Source organism: Labrus mixtus, chromosome 13 (assembly GCF_963584025.1).
Source record: "Labrus mixtus chromosome 13, fLabMix1.1, whole genome shotgun sequence".
Classification (NCBI taxonomy): Eukaryota; Metazoa; Chordata; class Actinopteri; order Labriformes; family Labridae; genus Labrus; species Labrus mixtus.
The window spans coordinates 19,068,687-19,087,157 of NC_083624.1; the positions used below are offsets into that span (position 1 = coordinate 19,068,687).

The 18,471-nt window shown below is 43.2% G+C and overlaps 2 protein-coding genes across 5 annotated transcripts; both read left to right on the forward strand.

Annotated features, from left to right (window-relative positions):
• Window positions 1-73: 73 nt before the first annotated feature.
• On the forward strand, window positions 74-6,614 carry si:ch211-140m22.7 (uncharacterized protein LOC570370 homolog). 3 transcript variants are annotated; one of them, XM_061054016.1, is made up of 7 exons: window positions 74-163; window positions 369-435; window positions 1,741-1,843; window positions 2,929-4,020; window positions 5,314-5,377; window positions 5,887-6,011; window positions 6,310-6,614. In XM_061054016.1, exons 2-7 carry the CDS (start codon window positions 391-393, stop codon window positions 6,339-6,341), a joined length of 1,461 nt encoding a protein of 486 aa, XP_060909999.1. In that variant the 5' UTR covers window positions 74-163; window positions 369-390; the 3' UTR covers window positions 6,342-6,614. The 3 variants fall into 3 exon arrangements, with proteins under 3 accessions (XP_060909999.1, XP_060909998.1, XP_060909996.1); XM_061054015.1 differs by lacking the exon at window positions 74-163 and having other exon boundaries at window positions 300-435; window positions 2,929-3,186; window positions 3,229-4,020; XM_061054013.1 differs by lacking the exon at window positions 74-163 and having other exon boundaries at window positions 300-435.
• Window positions 6,615-10,269: 3,655 nt separating this feature from the next.
• ndufv3 (NADH:ubiquinone oxidoreductase subunit V3) lies at window positions 10,270-16,966 on the forward strand. Of its 2 annotated transcripts, none has more exons than XM_061054024.1 (5): window positions 10,270-10,346; window positions 11,907-12,021; window positions 12,507-12,779; window positions 12,843-13,925; window positions 16,667-16,966. In XM_061054024.1, exons 1-5 carry the CDS (start codon window positions 10,302-10,304, stop codon window positions 16,822-16,824), a joined length of 1,674 nt encoding a protein of 557 aa, XP_060910007.1. In that variant the 5' UTR covers window positions 10,270-10,301; the 3' UTR covers window positions 16,825-16,966. The 2 variants fall into 2 exon arrangements, with proteins under 2 accessions (XP_060910007.1, XP_060910008.1); XM_061054025.1 differs by having other exon boundaries at window positions 10,302-10,346; window positions 12,510-12,779.
• Window positions 16,967-18,471: the final 1,505 nt, after the last annotated feature.

Below are 18,471 nucleotides of genomic sequence, written 5' to 3' on the forward strand. Positions count from 1 at the left end.
TTGTGAGGAGGGGGGCGGTGACTCTCAGTCTGAAGGGGGGTTACATAAAAGGTGAGAAGTGTGTGAGAGTGATGTCCATGCTGCTGTGAGAGAGCTGTCTTTGGAGACTGAGCACCGGAGAACCGTCGAGAAGCCTTTTTTTTTTTAAATCCACAGGTAATTTGTGTGATGCTTGTTGAATTAAAAACAAAGCTCCTCAGGCTGCTGCTTTTCACAACACATCAAGATTGCAGCTTTTATTGCAGTTTTTTTGTTGTTGTTCTTGCACGACGCTAAACGAGCCAGTGTTGAATATGAAAGATGTTTCGACGTGTTTGTTATTGTTGTTGTTGTCGTGATTTATCGTTATGTAACGTTATTCACTGCAGCACAGGCAGACTGCACAGAAAGATGGCGGCTTCCCTGCTGAGGATAGGACGACTGGGTTGTGTCAAGGTAATGCGTGAAAACAACACTCTTTGACTGCTTTATTTCCATGCTCTTGTGGTAAATACTCGCGCAGTACGTTGTGGTAGTTCGGCCTCTTGTTTTCTTTGCACTCCACATTTGAAACCAGCCTCATGGTGTCCAAACTGTTACCCTGCAGTCAGCGCTGACTCCAGCTCCATGCTCAGCGCTTTAAACCTTTTAAATCATGTTTTGGATAACTTCCTGAAAACTCACACTCGATCCAAGTTGTTGCAGACTACTTAAAGTGTACGTCTGATCGTCTCGGCAGGCTTAAAGCAGACACACGGGCCTGACAGCTGAAGCTCCTTGACTTGTGTGCAGATAGAGCGACATGGGGAGGAGGTGTGGTAAATCTTTAACATGAAGCTATAGGTTGTGTGAGCATGCTTGTGCAAGGTTAGAGGGCCCCCACCAGTATGTAGTCAGTGGTTGGACTGGAAATCCCCCATGCATACAAATGCTAACAGTACACAATGTTTACAAGGAAGGGTGACTTGGACTAGTTTTACAGGATTTAACTGTTTTTAACTCACTGACATACAAAAAGGGGGGGGGGGGGCAGTGAGCAGGGGTGTGTCCAGACTTTTTGAACTGGGGTGGCCCAACTGGGACGCTGACTTGTGCATGGGGTGAAGCCTGAAGTTTGTGTGCACACAGCTGAATGAAGAGTGTTTATTTACCCCTTCAGTCTGCACTCATCACACAGACTGTTAAGTAACACAAGATGATGACATATTCATCTTCTGAGCGTCAAGGACTCAAAAGAAAGTATGTACGTCCAGAGTCACCTTTTTTTTTTTTTTTGAAGTAATTTGACTCAAACCAAACATCTGCACACTGAGCTGCCTGTTGCAACACAGGCTGAATGGTGGATTTCAACTAAAGTCCCGTCTCTGATCAGGATAAATAGCCAATAATAGTTGGAGGTGGCCGTTAAGATTTAGAGGGGGGGCCCATGCCTACTCTCTGGACACTCTCCTGGCAGCGAGGAGCCTGAAGTTTCAGAACATTAAAATGATCTGAATCTCAGAAGTTTTGCCGTGGAAGTTTTTCTCTTGACTTTAAACTGAACAGTTTACTGTGAACCTGGGCTGGTTCATTGACGACTGTGTGGGATAATAATTGTATTCCCTGTAGGAGATCTTCCATCCACACATGCTTTTGTTGGAGTGGGAGAACTGGTTGCAATCTGCAACCTCACCACTAGATGTCGTTAGGTTTCTTTAAAGGTTAAACAAAAAGGGGAGTGGATGTCAACAGTACTGTGTCTGTGTGTGTGTTTTGTGTCAGTGTTTGCAGGCTGAGAGCTGGATCACTCTGAGTAGAGCACCTTCAGCTGCGGCCTTTAGCTCAAAATCTGGTGGTTCTAAGAAGTCATCCAAGAAGAACTCAGGTAAGCTTTCAAAAGATCAGTGGCCCTGTTTTGGCATTTTTTTTTTTTTTTCAGCTTTTGCATGAACCTACTTCAGCTCAAAGTGTCACAGGTGTAGCCTGTATCATACAACAAGCATAATGTCATTGAACAAAATTATTACACATGGTGCCGTTTTGTAACATCACGCAGGATTAATGTGTCCATACAAAGCAGACCATGCTACTGCTCCCCTAAACCTCTAATGCACGGCTGTCCTGAAGTAAATGTTCAAAATGAAAGATTGAATTTAAAGGCTTTAAAAAGTTGAACTAATGGTTTGATGGCTGCAGACAGTTCAGCCTTTCATGTAGCAGAAATCCGGATGATGCAGAACCCCTGTACATGATGTCATCTAGCTGCAGTCTGTGTGTTAGCTGTAGTGTGTGTGTGTGTGTGTGACCGTATGGAGGCTAATGCGCTGCTGGAGAAAAAGTAACAAAGAGTCAAAGGTCAGGAGTCTGACCCCCCCCCCCCCCCTCGAAATGTCCCCTATGTCAGGGCAGAAACAACAGCTGCTTTTTCCTAGCTGCAGGATTCAGCTCTGTAAATAAAAAGGCTCTTTACTATCGATTCATGAAGCTGCTGCTAACATAAATGTTTGCTTTTGCAAATACCGAATATTTTTATGCGTTTGTCTTGTTCAGTTAATCGCAGAGATTCTCGTGATTGTGGTATTCACTAATGTGTCGGATGAGAATGACTTGTAATTCCTGCTTTTCTCCCACAGATATCGCTGATTATTTAACTGAATCAAACCCGTATCAGCTGCTTTTAGCTCCTCTTTGAGATTTTGAAACTTAACATTTAACTGGATACAAAGTGTCACGGGTTCCTCTTTGACTCTTCTCTTAGTGTGTTTAGCATTTCCCTAGGCCTAACTCATAGACCTATGATTCTTTTTATTTTCCTGTAAACCAGAACATGCACCAGATGCTTCTTCATGACATTTCTTTATAATGTTGGGACATTTGAGGTTCATAGTGGACAGTTTGTGATGAGATCATTAAAATGTGTTTGTAGGGAAATAATTCATCTTGTCTGCTTGCACTCTTCCTTCGTCCTAGACAAAGACCAGGGTAAAACATACTTCGATATAGAGAAACTTGTCCAGCACAAGACAGTCAATCTTCCCAAGAGTGATGTTTCTCAGGCAGTGGCCGCTGCTGCAGCAGCAGCCGAAGCGGCAGCAAAACCTGTCGAGGCGTCCACCACCGCTGCTGCTGCACCTGAGGCTGTAGCTGAGGCAATTGTTGAAGCCACACCTGTGGTCGAAGCCGTCGCAGAAGCTGCACCAGTCGTCGAGGCCGTCGCAGAAGCCGCACCTGTGGTCGAGGCTGTTGTGGAGGCCGTTGCAGAAGCCGCACCTGTGGTGGAAGCTGTCGCAGAAGCCGCACCTGTAGTCGAGGCCGTCGCAGAAGCCGCACCTGTGGTTGAAGCCGTGGCAGAAGCCGCACCTGTGGTTGAAGCCGTGGCAGAAGCCGCACCTGTCGTGGAGGCCGTCGCAGAAGCTGCACCAGTGGTCGAGGCCGTCGCAGAAGCTGCACCTGTGGTTGAAGCCGTGGCAGAAGCCGCACCTGTGGTTGAAGCCGTGGCAGAAGCCGCACCTGTGGTTGAAGCCGTGGCAGAAGCTGCACCTGTTGTGGAGGCCGTGGCAGAAGCTGCACCAGTGGTCGAGGCCGTTGCAGAAGCTGCACCAGTGGTTGAAGCCGTGGCAGAAGCTGCTGAAGCGGCACCTGTGGTGGAAGCTGTCAATGAAGCCGTAGCAGAGATTGTTGCAGAAGCTGCACCTATTGTTGAAGCTGTTGCCGAAGCTGTCGTCGAGGCTGCACCAGTGGTTGCTGAAGTGTTACCTGAAGCCGCACCAGTGGTTGAAGTAGTCGCTGAAGCTGCAGCAACCATAGCTGAAGCTGCTGCTGAGGCCGCTTCCCCCGAAGCTGAAACTGCAGCACCAGTAGAAGAGGTTCCTGTTGAAGCAGCACCAGCTGCTGAAGAACCTGCAGCTGAAGCGGCCCCTGAAGCCCCTGCGGCTGAGGCTGCACCTGTTGCAGAAGTTCCCGTTGAAGCGGCTCCTGAAGCCCCTGCTGCCGAAGCTCCTGTAGAAGCCGCTGCCGAGCCTGCTGCTGAGGCCCTAGCCGAACCGGTTGAACCGTTTGAGGGTACACACTACTACCTCCCCCTCCCCCAAAATCCTTCTCTTTTCCTCTGTGGACCCTGCAGTCTACCAGCAGTCATTCTCATCACCCCTTATACAATTATGCAGTAGCCGTTTGTGATGAGGATTAACGATAAACTGTAACGATACCGGACATCACAAACACACTTTTTTTTTTTTTTGGGTTCTGTCAATGCAAAACTTTTGGTGTCACTTCTTCTTTAACCTTCAAACGATATTTCCCCTTTTCATCCCCCGTCCACCATGCCATAAGCACCAGATCACCAAGCGCCTGGGTCACCTTTCCTGTAGCTGTAGTTCATCGCCTAATGTGTTTGTTCAACCATCCTACACACCATGCATGTACTAACTCTGTAACACTTCACTGTTACACTTTTGTCATGCATGTTTTGTTTAGCACACTTTTCCTTTCATGCTGTTTTTCCCCCACACACACACTAATCTCAGCTTGCTTAATCCTTTCATTTCTTCTGTTTCTTGGATTTCCTGCTTTGCATCTTCCTGCTTTTATTTGTGCTTTCAACTTTTTTTTTTTTTTTTTTTTTACAAATGTTTTCTTTGCTTTTTCATTTCCAACCTTTTACCTCCAAACTTTTCCAACATGACAGAAAACATTTCTAGTCCTCCTCTTGATTTCCTTTCTTTATTGTGGTGTTATTGAAATGTTTGTTTTGTATTTTGTGGTTATTAAAGGTAATGTTAACGATGCTGTCTTCACTGATAAAGGATAACGTTAAGGTTCCCGCTATCACCTGTCATTTATACTTTTTGTTCTTAACCTCCAGCTTCTCTCCTCCGTCCTCCCTCACTCTCCTCACATGTCTTACTGAGTGGCATGGTAAACCTAATCTGTAATCACTCCCCACACGGAGGGTCCGATTGTTGTATTTGGTTAATGATAATGTGTAAATGTTCACTTTCCTTCCTCTTATTTTTTATTTTTTTTGTAAATGTTACGGGTGATTCTGTACCCTGGTTGCTCTGCGTTTAGAGTCGGGGGTTGGCAGTGTATACTGTACAGCAGTTCTGTCAGTGTGTAGTCTAGCATGACCTTTCACAGCAACCTTTTTAACCCTTCCACTGACCCTCTCTTTCTTTTGCCTGTAGCTGGTTACTCTTCCTAGTACCCAAAGTCCTTGTGTGCATGTGGGCTCCTCTAAAAACTGGACTGGTTATTTTTGTTTTTGAACAGATGATATCCAAACCGGTTGTCCTGGTTTGTAAGCACTTTCTTTGTGATGTGATATTCATTTATTTCTCTCCTTGTGACTCGCAGCTCAAATGGACCCAATTCAGAAACTCTTCTTGGACTCCATACGTGAATACTCCACAAAAAGCCAGTAAGTCTCAAAACTCTAGTTGAAGTGAAGATTTAAATTATAGCTGCATGTTTAAAAATGAGCGCAGAGCTAAGTGGCTGTTAAAGCAGCAATATGTAACTCTAACACCTAGTGCAGTCCAAATTCAACCCCCCCCCCTCTCATGTCTGGCAAACCGAGGGGCGTCCAAAACGGCCGTGTGGGGGTGCCTTAAAACCGCCTACCTTCTCTGGTCCAAACAAATCCAGAGCATTCAGGAGCAGAATCTAAAGTTAGAAGGAGGACATACTGGCTGCTGCATTGTTGTCAGAGAAGCCAGCACTTCAACATAGCATGTTTCCTTAATGTCTGATCATATAGTAAGGTCACTTTTATCATTGATCCTTTAAAATGTTTTCGACCGCGGTCTGACAGATTCTGGTGTGTCAGTGGATGTTCTGTGATTGTGAGAGTTGGTGCTCATTTCATTATTTACATGTGAGTAAATGAAATGGGACTGCTAACAATTGACCTTTGTCTTCCTCCTGTAGGGCCTCAGGCGGGCTAGTGGAGGCAGGTGCGGAGTACGAAAAGGCTGTGGCAGAGGAGGTTGCAAAGCTCCAGAGACTCTACGGGGGTGGAGACCTCGCAGCTTTCCCAGAGTTCACATTCACAGGTGAGCCAAACTCTAAGACCATGAGGCCACATGCTTTTTGGTTATGAATGTAAGGGTGAGATCAAACCTCATTTCTTACAGCATTACTGCGGCCTCTCACTTTGTGTGCAAACCAACTATAAATGAAGTGCAGAGACTGAAATGAGGGTTTTTACTGACTCCAGTATGCATGCTGATGAATAAGATGATGTGAAGCTGCTCTAGACGTTTCAGACTGACAACATGAGAGGTGAACATGAGAAGATGGGATCTGTAAAAACGTTCAGCGAGTTGATTTCTCTTCTTTGTGTTTTTTCAGAGCCTAAGTTTGATGAAGTGGCCCAGAAGTGAACACCAGCACTTTAACAAACATGCTTTTCTACTGTCGCCTTCCCGCCTGTACGTCTGTGCTCCATAGTGGACTGCCAACAGTCTGCTTCCTGTCAGAGTGTCATCAAACCCCGCCTCCAGCTGCGTCTGTCAGTAGTTAGATATTTGAATGGGAGTGTACTCTGAAGGGATTGAGCTGTACATTTCTGCAAAATAAGGGAACTCTGAGCTGTGAAATAAGCTTTGTGTGTTGAGCTGAATGTAGGGAAAAATAATAATAAATTCCACTTCCTATTTGTTGTACGCTTGTCTCTTTCGTCAACAGTCGGTGAAATGATCGTATGGTCACAAATATTGGAATTTTTATTTTTGATATCTCTTCATTCAGCGGTGTGAGTTTCATAAAAAGGACGTACCGGTAAGTATACAGAAGGTTCTATAATAGAAGCTCAGTTCTTAATTTATAGCGACATCAGCAAGGAAAAGAAAAGGTGCAGAATAGACGGCATGTTGTAAACTCACTGCTCCGGCTGTATGGAAGGAGCTCTGCAGTCAGAAAAGGAGATAACTAAGCGCTCCAAGTATAAATAATGAACCCATAAGGAAGGAAATCATTAATCAGCCTTTGTTAAAACATGTAAATAAATACCAACATGTTTGACCAGTGAGGTCTTGCAAGGTCTGCAAGAACTCTACAAAGGCTACAGCAATTATGTCAAGATTACTTTTTTTTTTTTTTTTTAAGCATGCAAAATACGTGTTGAAATGTAAAGATGTAGTAGATTTAAACATTATCAGACATTTAAATCCATAACTAGATAATTACCTAAACAGCTACAGAGGCTGTTTGTGTTAGGTTTAATGAGGACGGTAATGTGTGTGTGTGTGTGTGTATATAATGGCCCTGGTTGTTCATGGGCAGTGTAAATATATATTGAGAAAAAGGTGTTCAAAGTATGTTGTGTTATCGTGTTGGAAATCATACTCTGAAACTAGCAAATAAACTAAATAAGAGTTAACTAACCGACAGTAGCTCCTTAACAGTCAGGCTAATATGAGGCGTCTTTAGAAAGCATTTGTTAGATTTAATTGTTTTTTTGTCCCTTCCCATGAGTGGAATTTACGAGCGATACTGCATTCAGCCAGCAGGGGGCGATGTGGATTAATTAGTAATGTATTCTACATGACGATTGCGTCTGAAGTTTGTAAAGAGTCATACCTGCAACGTATCCAAGATATCACAGTCTACCTACGGGATACCCAGAGTCCCTAAGGGGGTACGGATGGGTAAAGGGGTCAAACAGCAGAGGACAGCGCCCGTGGTTCGAACCTCTGGCAAGGGACTGCACGAGACAGTCTATGGTTGGAGGCTTAAGATTTTGATGTAACCACTGAGCTACACCTCCGCCGGTCACAGAGGAGACAGGAACACTTTATGAAAGTAAACATGGGGATGAACACTCACCTGGAGTGTAGCTTATAAACTAAAGCAACAATCATCTCTACAAATACTGATAATACAATTATTTGAGATTCATTATGGCCCCTTTTTGCTGGTTGGATGCATAGATTGTAAATAGGTTGGATGTTGCAACATGTACTACATTCAGTCAGCCAGCAGGTTTACAAAGTGCTTTGACAAACAGCAAAAACAAGAACAAAGCAAACTAAAGCAAACACAGAAAAACATTAACAACAGTAAGAATATAACAAATGCAAAATACTAAAAATAATTAAATACAATTCAACAGAAAATAACCCAAAGTGCACGATACCCAACAGACATATATAACCTGACCATCACAAGAACCATCATAAGAACCCAGGCAACACAAGAACCCAACAACACGAGCTGAGACCAAGAGGACCAAAGATTTAAAAAGATGTAAGAAACTAAAAGAGCTAAAAGCAAATCAAAAGATAACAGCAATAAGAAGGTAAGAGCAGTAAAAGAAATAGAAACAAGTGGTTAAAGGATCAAAAAACCCAAAACTATAATATTAATAAAAATAAAAAGTAAATATAAATATAAAACATAAATAGACAAAGTAAGATAAGGAATTATCAAGTTAAAACACAAGAGGAGATTAAGATATGAGCATAAATACGAGATAAGTCCATAAATAAATAATAAATTATATATTATATATATATATATATATTATTAATAAATTGGGCGGCAGTAGCTCAGTCTGTAGGGACTTGGGTTGGGAATCGGAGGGTCCGGAAATTGGTCTGGTAGCTGGAGAGGTGCCAGGCCACTTCCTGAGCACTGCCGAGGTGCCCCTGAGCAAGGCACCCCCCCCCCCCCCCCACAAGCTCAGGAGCGCTCGCTGTGGGCAGCCCCCTCACTCTGAGACCTCTCCATTAGTGCATGTCCATAGGATCCTGTTTGTGCATGTGTGTGTATTTCAGCCTATGTTTGTGTAGCATGTTTACTAGACAGAGTGTAAAAAACGAATTTCCCCTCGCGGGATCAATAAAGTATAAATTCTTCTGAAAAATAAAAGAACAGTAAGAAGTAAAAGAAGATAAAAATAGTAAAACCAGTAAGAAAAGACATTAAGAAGACGACATCACATAAAAGTATGTTTTAAGAAGGGATTTAAAAGAATTGAGGGAATCTACCTATATATATATAGGTATATTTGAACAAGGTGCTCTCTCTTTTGTTTGGAAGTTATTGCTTAATTTAAAACTAAAACGTGTCCTGGATCAATTAAGTGTAAAGGTTGTTTAATAATTAGTGCGGGAGACTTAAACAGGCTGATTTTACCACGAATGATTCCCGTAGATTTACAGCGAGAACCGCAGGCTGGTGAAGTCACAGAAAAATGTGAATACAGGGGGGAAAAGCAGAGGACAGCGCCCGTGGTTCGAACCCCGCAGTCCGCGGACCGCTGGAGTAGAGTGACCCAACAAAGGAAGTTATGATGTAACCACTGAGCTAAACCTCCGCCGTCAGTCACTGACACATAAGCAGCTTATAAAACTAAGTATGAGGAAGTACAACCTTCATATTGAGCAACTTCTTAAAGGTGCGCTGCTGAGTTCTGGTAGAGAAATGTGAAAGTTGGAGAAGTGTACAGATTCTGTGGTATGTTCATAACTCTAAACAAAAACTGTCCTCAGAGGAACATTTGGTCCCTGTAAGACTGTTTGAAGATAAAATACTAAGCGAGGAGTTATGGTGGTGGGACCACCAGTGGGAGAGTAACTGTCCTGGGACCCATTTGTTCCTTTGAGTAAAGTTTGTGTATTTAGTTCAGAAAATAAAGTATAGAATTGTTTCACTTCTCCAATTTTCAAATTCCTCCACCAAATCTCCACAGTGTGCCTTTAACTGTGATTATATCTGGTCAGATGATGAATGGATCTGGGATTCTATATTTTATTTATTTATATTTAAAGAGAAGGCCGTATACGGTACAGGAAGAGGCAGAAAACAGAAACCTCCGTCTAAATAATAGCAAAATATAAAAAACCGCCTTATAAATAACAGTATTCTGCTCTTTTTTAATAACTAACTACCCGTTATTCATGTATCCTATTCATAGTTTATCTGAATCACTTATAAGTTTTTAATTAGTGTTTTTGCTCTGGTGTATCTGGTGCTCTTATTATCTTATTATCTATTCGAGTAAATGTTGTATTTATTTCCAACAATTACCATAAGATAACTTCATCAAGTAACTATTAATAAAGTCGAGTTGGTGTACTTCCTTTTTTAAATTCAAGTAAGATAATTATTTTGTTCACGCAAGATATTTTATTTTACTTTTTGGGACTTCAGGGGCTCCGTAGAAAACAGATTAATAAGTAAAGCCAAATTAAATTGATTTCTTCAACACGTTTTATGAAACGATAAAAAAAAGTAAGAACATGAACTAAACGAACGTCAGTCTTCGTCATATTTTTAATGTTGTGGAACCTTTGTGTCTTGCTCAGTTTCCGGCCGGAGCACAACACCGGGAACACGAAATGGCGACCTCCTTGCTACGGTTAGGGCGACTTGGTTCCCTCAAGGTAAAACCACTTTCACTGCATCACAAAGGTGTTAAGTGTGTGTTTTTAATTATTATTCTAAACATTCATAAAGATCTAACTACAGAATTACGAAGACAGTGAACGTAACACAGTTTAACGTTAGCTCACAACGAACCTGACCCTGAACGCACCACCGAAAAGGACACATCCAGGCTGATCGACACCTGAAAAACCTGGGGAGCCTCTAAATACAAACATACCTGTATTATAACTATTACAAATATACAGTTTAACCCTGTCTTCACGTAGTGTTTGAATATTGTGGAAAAATGAGTCAGGACCGTATATAAGGAAAGCTCGAGAGCTCGGATTGTGTGTGAGAACGTTTTTTATTTTTGTAATCTTATTAAACATTTTGGCTCAATGTTAAGATCATTTTTTATTTTAAATATGGCGTAACAATTTTAGCAAAACAGGTTATAATGAGTCTGTAAGCATCTGCTACTGTTCATGCTACTGGCCGAACTGGGCCACTGACATCTACAGGGGTGGCCGGAAGTGGCCACAAACACTATAAAATACTAATGGACGAAGCCTGAGTGACGTCTCCCATTTGTTACTGCAGGGGGCTTTGGAGTCGACGGCGGTCTCCATGCTGGAAATGCTGTCTTAACCCTCATTTTTAGTCAACCTAACGACAGACTGAGAGCTGGAGCTGAGGCGGGTTTTAAACCTCATGACAAACTGTTACACCGGCTTGTTACACGCCTGTCAATCAGGTCTTTCATGTTGGCATCCTGACACACCAGACACACCCCTCGGTTTGCCAGATATGAGAGCAGTTATCAGGTCAAACCAACAGGTGTTGCAGCGATGGAAGCGGGCAAGAGAACTGGTTCAGATAGAAGTGATTGTACTCGACCTAAAAAGCCTCTGCATGTTTCTAATAAGCTCCTCGAGCAGAAACGTGCTCAAACTAGGATCAATATTGGAGATGCTTTTGAAAAATGGAGAGAGGTTAGAACACAGAAAGGTTTACAGACCGATTCAGAGCTGGATAAACACTGAAGCTTCAGTGTCCATCACATGGTGACCTGCGTGAGCATCGACTCTAGAGAGGAGGGGGCGGGGGGAGACAGCTCTCTATGATGTGATGAATTTAGACTTTAAACTTTAAATACTAGGTGTCAGACTTACATATTGCTCCTTTAATTTGTATTCCTTTAATTATTTTAGTTTTTCTTGATATCACGATAGCCATGTCGCGATGGAAAACAATATGGAGACATTTATCGTATCATAATTTCCTGGTGTTGTGTTGTGGGTTCCTCGGGCTGGGCGATATGGACCAAAATTCAAACCCCTATATTTTTAAGCGGAATGTCGAAACATGAGATATACATCTCAATATTCATTTCTGTAAAGAAATAATGTGCAAAATCAGTTTAAATTTAAATCCAAATGTATAAATTACTTGTTTTTTTGTTTCATTTTTACCTTTGACCTCTCCGCTGCATCATGTCCACGTCGAGTGCTGGTTGAAGTTGTCTCGTTGCTTGTTTGGTTCTCACAGTCAGAGGTGTCTGCTCTCTCCTGCAGTGTCTCCGGTTGGAGAGCTGGGGCATCCTGAGGAGTCGCTCGGGTGCGCCGTTCTGCACTCAGGCTGAAGAGCCCCCGAAACCAGCTGCGAAAAAGACCAAGGCAGCAAGCAAGAGTAAGGAACAGTCGGTTCTGTTTCCTTCCTCAAGTCTGATATTTAGAGTTAAACGCTTTCATGATGGTTATTTATTTTTGTAAAATGATGTTTCACACCTTTTTGTGTCCATAATGTTACATCCTAAAAGTGTTTTTATGTTAACATGACACTCTTCCCTTTCAGTGCATGAACTGTGCCAAAGATCTGTTTCTTTTCTCTCCCAGTAATCCTCCATCTTCTTTAAAATAAGGTTGAAGTGTTGCTGATTGTTTCTGGTGTTTTTTTTACAATGATACTATATAAAGGTTAAGTTTGTTTTGATTAATGCATAGTATTGTCTTCAGGTAATTCTGTTTCTCCTTTTTTTAGCAGTTTTTGGAAATTTAAAAGTTGGAAAATTCCAGAAAAGCATAAATGGATGAAAGACACATTTTCCCTTGGAAGTTGTTGCTACTGTACTTGATTATTTAACCATCTTTTGTATCATTTACACTCTTCTTTAGCAGCAGAAGTTCCAGATGAGAGGGCAACATTGCTAGCCTACAAGACCGCAGTTGCCTTCCCAGTTAGACTTTCAGAACCTGCTGCTTTCACAGCACAACCTGATCCAGTGTCCAGCCCGGCTGCTGCAGCAGAAACTATTGTAGCTGCAGCAGCCGCAGAACCTGAAGCTACAGCGCCTGAAGCCACAGCATCTGAAGCTGTAGCACCTGAAGCTGCTGCTGAGCCAGTGGCTGCAGCAGAGGCTTCTGCTCCTGAACTAGACACAGCTCTACCTGTAGTTGACGCAGCCACACCGGTAGTTGACGCAGCCACACCGGTAATTGACGCAGCCACACCGGTAGTTGACGCAGCCACACCGGTAGCTGATGCAGCTCCCACAGTTGCTGAGCCCCTGGTTGATGCAAGCACTCAAACCTCAGCACCTGAAGACACTCCAGCTGCTGCCTCCACCACTCAGGATGAAGTCCCAGCCACCGCGGCCTCTTCTGAGCCTGCTGATGCTGCACCTGATTCATCTTCCTCCTCATCTTCCAGCGATTCAGATTCTGACTCGGATTCTGACTCTGAGGACGAGAAGTCGGAACCAAGGCCAACTTCCCCAAAAGTGTCGGTATCTGCTGTGAAAGAAGAAGCAGAAGTCCAGGAGGTCACAGCAGTGAAGGAAGAGCCTGAAGCTGAAGTTGAAGCAGCATCCGCCGCTGAGGCCGTACAAGAGGCTGCCCCAGCTGCAGCAGCACCTGCAGAAGAAACTCAAGCTACCGTGGAAGCCCCCATTGCTGGCTCAGAGGAGTTGGTAGACGCTGCTCCTGAGATCTGCACCGCCACCGAAGACACACTAGAGGGCAGTGTGAGCACCGTGGCTGCTATAGCCGAAGCTGCAGTGGAACCAGAAGTAGATGTTGTCGCGGCGCCTGCTACCCCTGATGTTGAAGTTGTCACTGAGGCTGCACCCCCAGAGGAAGCTGCAGCTGAAATCACAGAGCCCACAGAAGCTGCAGCCGAGCCTGCAGAAGCCATCGCTGCCCCCGTAGATGCTGCCGAAGAGTCTGCCTCTCCTGAAGTCCCCGTAGAAGTTGAAGCTGTCCCGGCTGAAACGGCTGCTGAGGCTGCAGCTGAAGTTTCCGCCCCAGTGGAGGAGGATTTGGTGGATCCTGCTCCTGTAATCGCCGAAGCTGCCCCCGTAGAAGCCGCAGAAGTCGCTGTAGAAGCTGAAGCTGCCCCTGTGGAAGTTGAAGTTGCTGCAGAGCCTGTAGAAGCTGAAGCTGCCCCTGTGGAAACTGCAGAAGTCGCTGCTGAGGCTGCAGCTGAAGTTTCTGCCCCTGTGGAGAGCGCAGAAGAGTTGGTGGATACTGCTCCGGTCGTAGCTGAAGCTGCAGGAGAGGAGCTGCAGGCGGAGGTCCCAGTTGAAGCACCTGAGGGTACACACTACACCACCCTGTTCCCAAAATATCTACCTCTCTCTCTTTCTTCTTTTGTGGATCTTTTAGCCCGCACAGATGACCCTACTTCTCTTTTTATCACTCATAACAGATTACATGTAAAGTTAAGGTGTTAACCACTCATCCCATGAAGTAGTACTTGTTGCTTTCACATTTTCTCTGCGCCATCACTGTCACATCTAACCTCTCATTGCCTTGGTTTTCAGTTTCAGTTCTGCATGAGGGGAATGTAGTGCATGTGGATTTATATCATGTTTGCAGGGCTTTTTTTGGTGCACTCATTTTCCTTTCCCATGGTCTGCATTTGACGTTGCCTCGCCTTGGCTTGCAAAACTGAAGTTTCCCATTTTCTATCTTTGACTCATCCACATGCTTGTTGAACCCTCGGACACTAATCCTGCTCATGTCTCTGCCTTTAACTTCATCTTTTCTGACTCAGGACACTTCTTCTTATCCCTTCTCTTGGCCTTCTTGCAGTTTGCATATCCACCTTCACTCCCAGAGTATTTGTGCCATATATGACTCTTTTTATTTTGACATCTATAGGTCCGTTTTGCTCATTGTTCTTGTTTGAAATGTCTCTGTTTGGATGATAAACTGGTCACAGGTGTGGTTTGGTTAATGTTAATGTTACAGGTAAATGGTTTCTTTGTGCCAGGTACTGCTATTGCTAACAGTAATGTTAGAGTGCACGTGGTCATAATGTTATTTCAGTGAAGACGAGTCCCCGACAGCAGCTGGACGAGCAGAAGCTGGGAGTGGTTAGAGTCGGTGGAGGTGTTTCATGAAGCAGAATTACTCGGTTATGCAGATCATGATCCAAATGTTGAATCAGCATCAGAAAATGTAAACATTCAAACCAATCGTCAGCTGTGTTTTTAACCCTTGGGTCCTGTTCTGACACATAACAACAGGGTCTACATGACTAAGAGGTGAATAGTTCTGGAGTATGAACCAGCTTTGGGGCCTCGGGTTCGACTTCCATCCTCTGTCCCTTTCCGTGCATACTAAAAGAAAATCACTTGAAGTCTTATATTAATCTTACCGCTCGATACACAGCTCAGTGCGTCCTTTCCTTTCTAGCCTGACATCCACAGATCGACCTAACTCGGCTTATTTCAGCAGTAAAGTCAAGAAGTGCATTTAGGTCTGAAGCTATCCCATAAGGAGGGACACTTTTATTAAAGTAAAGAAGAAGTCCAGTATAAGTACTAATGTCCTGACCTTTGGTAGCTGCACTATCAGCAGGCTATGATTTTCTGCATCACCAACATAATGCATGTAGGTTCATCGTGCTGCTGCACAGCTTTGTTCTGTTGCATTTCTTATCAAGTTTGCACATCCCTCATCCCTCAGCTGGTGAATTTTGTTGCTCACAGGTTGTATCACCAGGACACAAAAACACTGCAGGAAAGAGTTTGAAACCTCATGATATGTGGAGCTCTGAAGGTAGCCTCTTTGAGAGCGGGTTTGGGGTGCAGCAGACGTTAACATGGAGATCTTGTCAGGTTAAAAGAGAGCCAGCCGCTCTGGCTTAGTGAGCAGCCTTCAGCTCAACTGCTGCAGACAGGATGATTCTTTTCAGACGATTGAGGCAGAGATAGACCAGCAATTCTCAAGCTGTGCAGGATCAAAATGACTGTTTTTGTAAACGGAGCCTGGTGGTTTTAACGAGCCAGTTGCAAATAAAAAAGAGGCCGACCCCTTAAACAAAAAGCTCTATCTCTGTAGCATCCTTTCTGTGACGTTGTCAGGGACAAAGACAACAACTTCTAGTTGACGTCTAAGGACACATTTGGTCCAAAGATTTAGCAGCAACTATTAGAGCCCATTTAACCTTTAAGTATTCAGACCCTACAGCGTGTGATATATAGGACCCAGGTTTAAAGCAGCGGATCAAACCTGCAGCCCACTCTTCTCAGACCAACTGGGTAACTCTGCTTCCTGGAACGACCCCCCCCCCCCCTTAATGTCTTGGTTGTTAATTTCACCACTTGTTCATTTCTTTCCCCTTTTTTTAACTTTATAAATCTCCTCTTCACCCGAACACCTTCGGGATACGCACGGTATTGATTAATGACAAAATGTGAATGTGTCTTTGAATGTGTCTCTGTGATTTTCCTCAAATGTTGTCTGAAAGCTGACTGTCACAGCGTGGTAACGAGGTCCCAGGACAGAGATCAGATCAGTTTGCACCTCCGAACAATCAAAAGCATCAAAGTCTTGTTTTTAGCACTCTAATGATTCTGACTTGTCCTTTAAAAATATATATATATATTTCATGCCTGCTTCATCCAGTGTCATTATCTCTGGAGTTTCTGTCTTGAAGCATGTGTGCCTTCACATGATCTCCCCTAACAAACATGAGCCGTGAGGCTTTTCACACCCGCGTGTCTCCACACTCTGTTGGGGGTAATGCAGGCTGTAGGAAATGTTCCGCCGTAAACCACCTTTGTCAGCACGTGTGAAAATGTAAATGTGCAGTCGATTTAAAGAGATCTCATCTATCAGAAATACCTTGAGAAGGACTTAAGTACAACTTTTGATGCTTTAAATCAGTGAAGAGGGAATAAGTTAAGACCCTGTGTTGCGTTTGGTTAACATGAAGTCTTCTCTGTTACCTTAAACCTCCAGAGAGATGAGTGTTCTCACCTTTTTTTTTATCAGCTTTCTCTAATGCTGTTTTCTGTTTCTCCCCCCTCCCCTCCGGCCTTCTGCAGAGGCTGCAGCAGTGGCGCCTCCAGAGCCCGAGGAGCCGTTTGACAACAGCACTTACCTAAACAACCAGCACCACAGCTACACCCCGTACACATTCGCAGACCTGGATGTAGAGATGGCCAAGTTTCGTCTCCCTCAGCCCTCGGCCGGCAGACAGTAGAGGGAAACCTTTAAAGAGCTTATAGAAGAAGAAGATGATGATGATGTTGTCCCTCCTTACATATGATCACCCCCCCTTTACCTGTCAGATCTGCATGATATCATGCTGTTATATTATTAAAATACACAAATGAGAAATGGAACGTGTGATTCTGTTTTGTCATGTATAAAAGAAAAGGCGTATGAAGGGGGGTAGGCAAAGATCAAAAGCTTCTTTTATGCTGTTTCTGCCTTAGGGGGGTCATTTGAATAAAGCTGAGTGTGCAAGCGGTTTATCTGTGTTTCTATTTTAATGAGTACAGTGTGCACTCCTGCCCGCCTGCCTGCACACAGCGTCCTAATTATTCGAGCTGTACGCATTCTTTTAGGGGTAAACAATCAGCATCTGTTTTTATGTTTGCCAATAAGTGTGTGTGTGATGAAACAATATGCATGAAGACATAGAAAGATGGAGATATACAAAAACTAGGCTGTGCAAATTAGGGCATTAAAGAAACACGACGTGATTTAATTATATTGGATATATTTCCTAATGGGGCGTTTAAAATCAGGCCAAAAGAGACAATAAAAAGCTACATACATATAGTTGTAATTTAGGCTCTTACAGGAGACATTAAGGAGTTATATTTCAGGCTTTTACATATTTTAACCGTATCAACACTTTACATTTTTAAGGTCCCTGTAAGGTTTTGATTTGACGTCTTATACCTTTTCTAAACTGGTTACATTTGCAGTTTCCTTTCCGTCCAGTTGCATGTGTTTGTGAATGCATAATTATCAGGTTTATGAGTTGTTAATCCAGTCACCTCCTCAAAGAACGGTCCTATATCTATCACTAAGGATCTGCAATTGAAACAAGTAATTCAATTCAAAAACCTTTATCTTAACTGGAAAGACACTGAGGTAGGAAAAAAAACAAAATCAGCTAAAAAGAAAACAGCCAGCAACACAGCTTAAAAAAGTTACAAATTGATGCACAATGGTCCGTTACTATGCCCTTAAAGGCTCCATATGAGGGCAGAGTCTTCATTTTAAAATGTGTTGGATGACATTTCAGGAATCAGGAGCATTGTATGAAATAATGAATAGTTTTAGTTTGAATATGAGAGAGAGCTCAGTAGCTTTTCTTTAAAGCAGCTAGTTTACTTACATTCATATTAAACTGAGTGTGTGGGAAAAGGATAAAGATCAAACCCACAGGTGTGCCCATGAAGACAATCCCTGCAGCAAAAAGAAACTGAGTTATTATTTGATTTGTGTGAGGTGTGTGTGTTTGGTTTCTGGTCTTAAATATATCACACTTATTATATGCCATATTTATGTGAAAGGTCCAAACAAACATCTTATTTAGAGATATTAAAAGCGATGTATAAGGCCTAAATTGCTTGTGATAAATCTACCAATAGGACAAGAACATTTTCTTGTTGTGTATCTTGAAATGGGATGTGTACTTTCTGATTTAGATGTAGACATTGTTCACCATAAATTAGACAAATAGAGTTTTCTGCAGTGTAATGACTAAATTAACCTACATTTTCAGAGATGCCTCTAAAACCTTGTCTGACACAAAATAGGCCCCTTCTCTTGGTCAATAACACGTTATTACAGGTTATAGCTTCATGCTTATAATCCCTAACAAGGAAAGAAG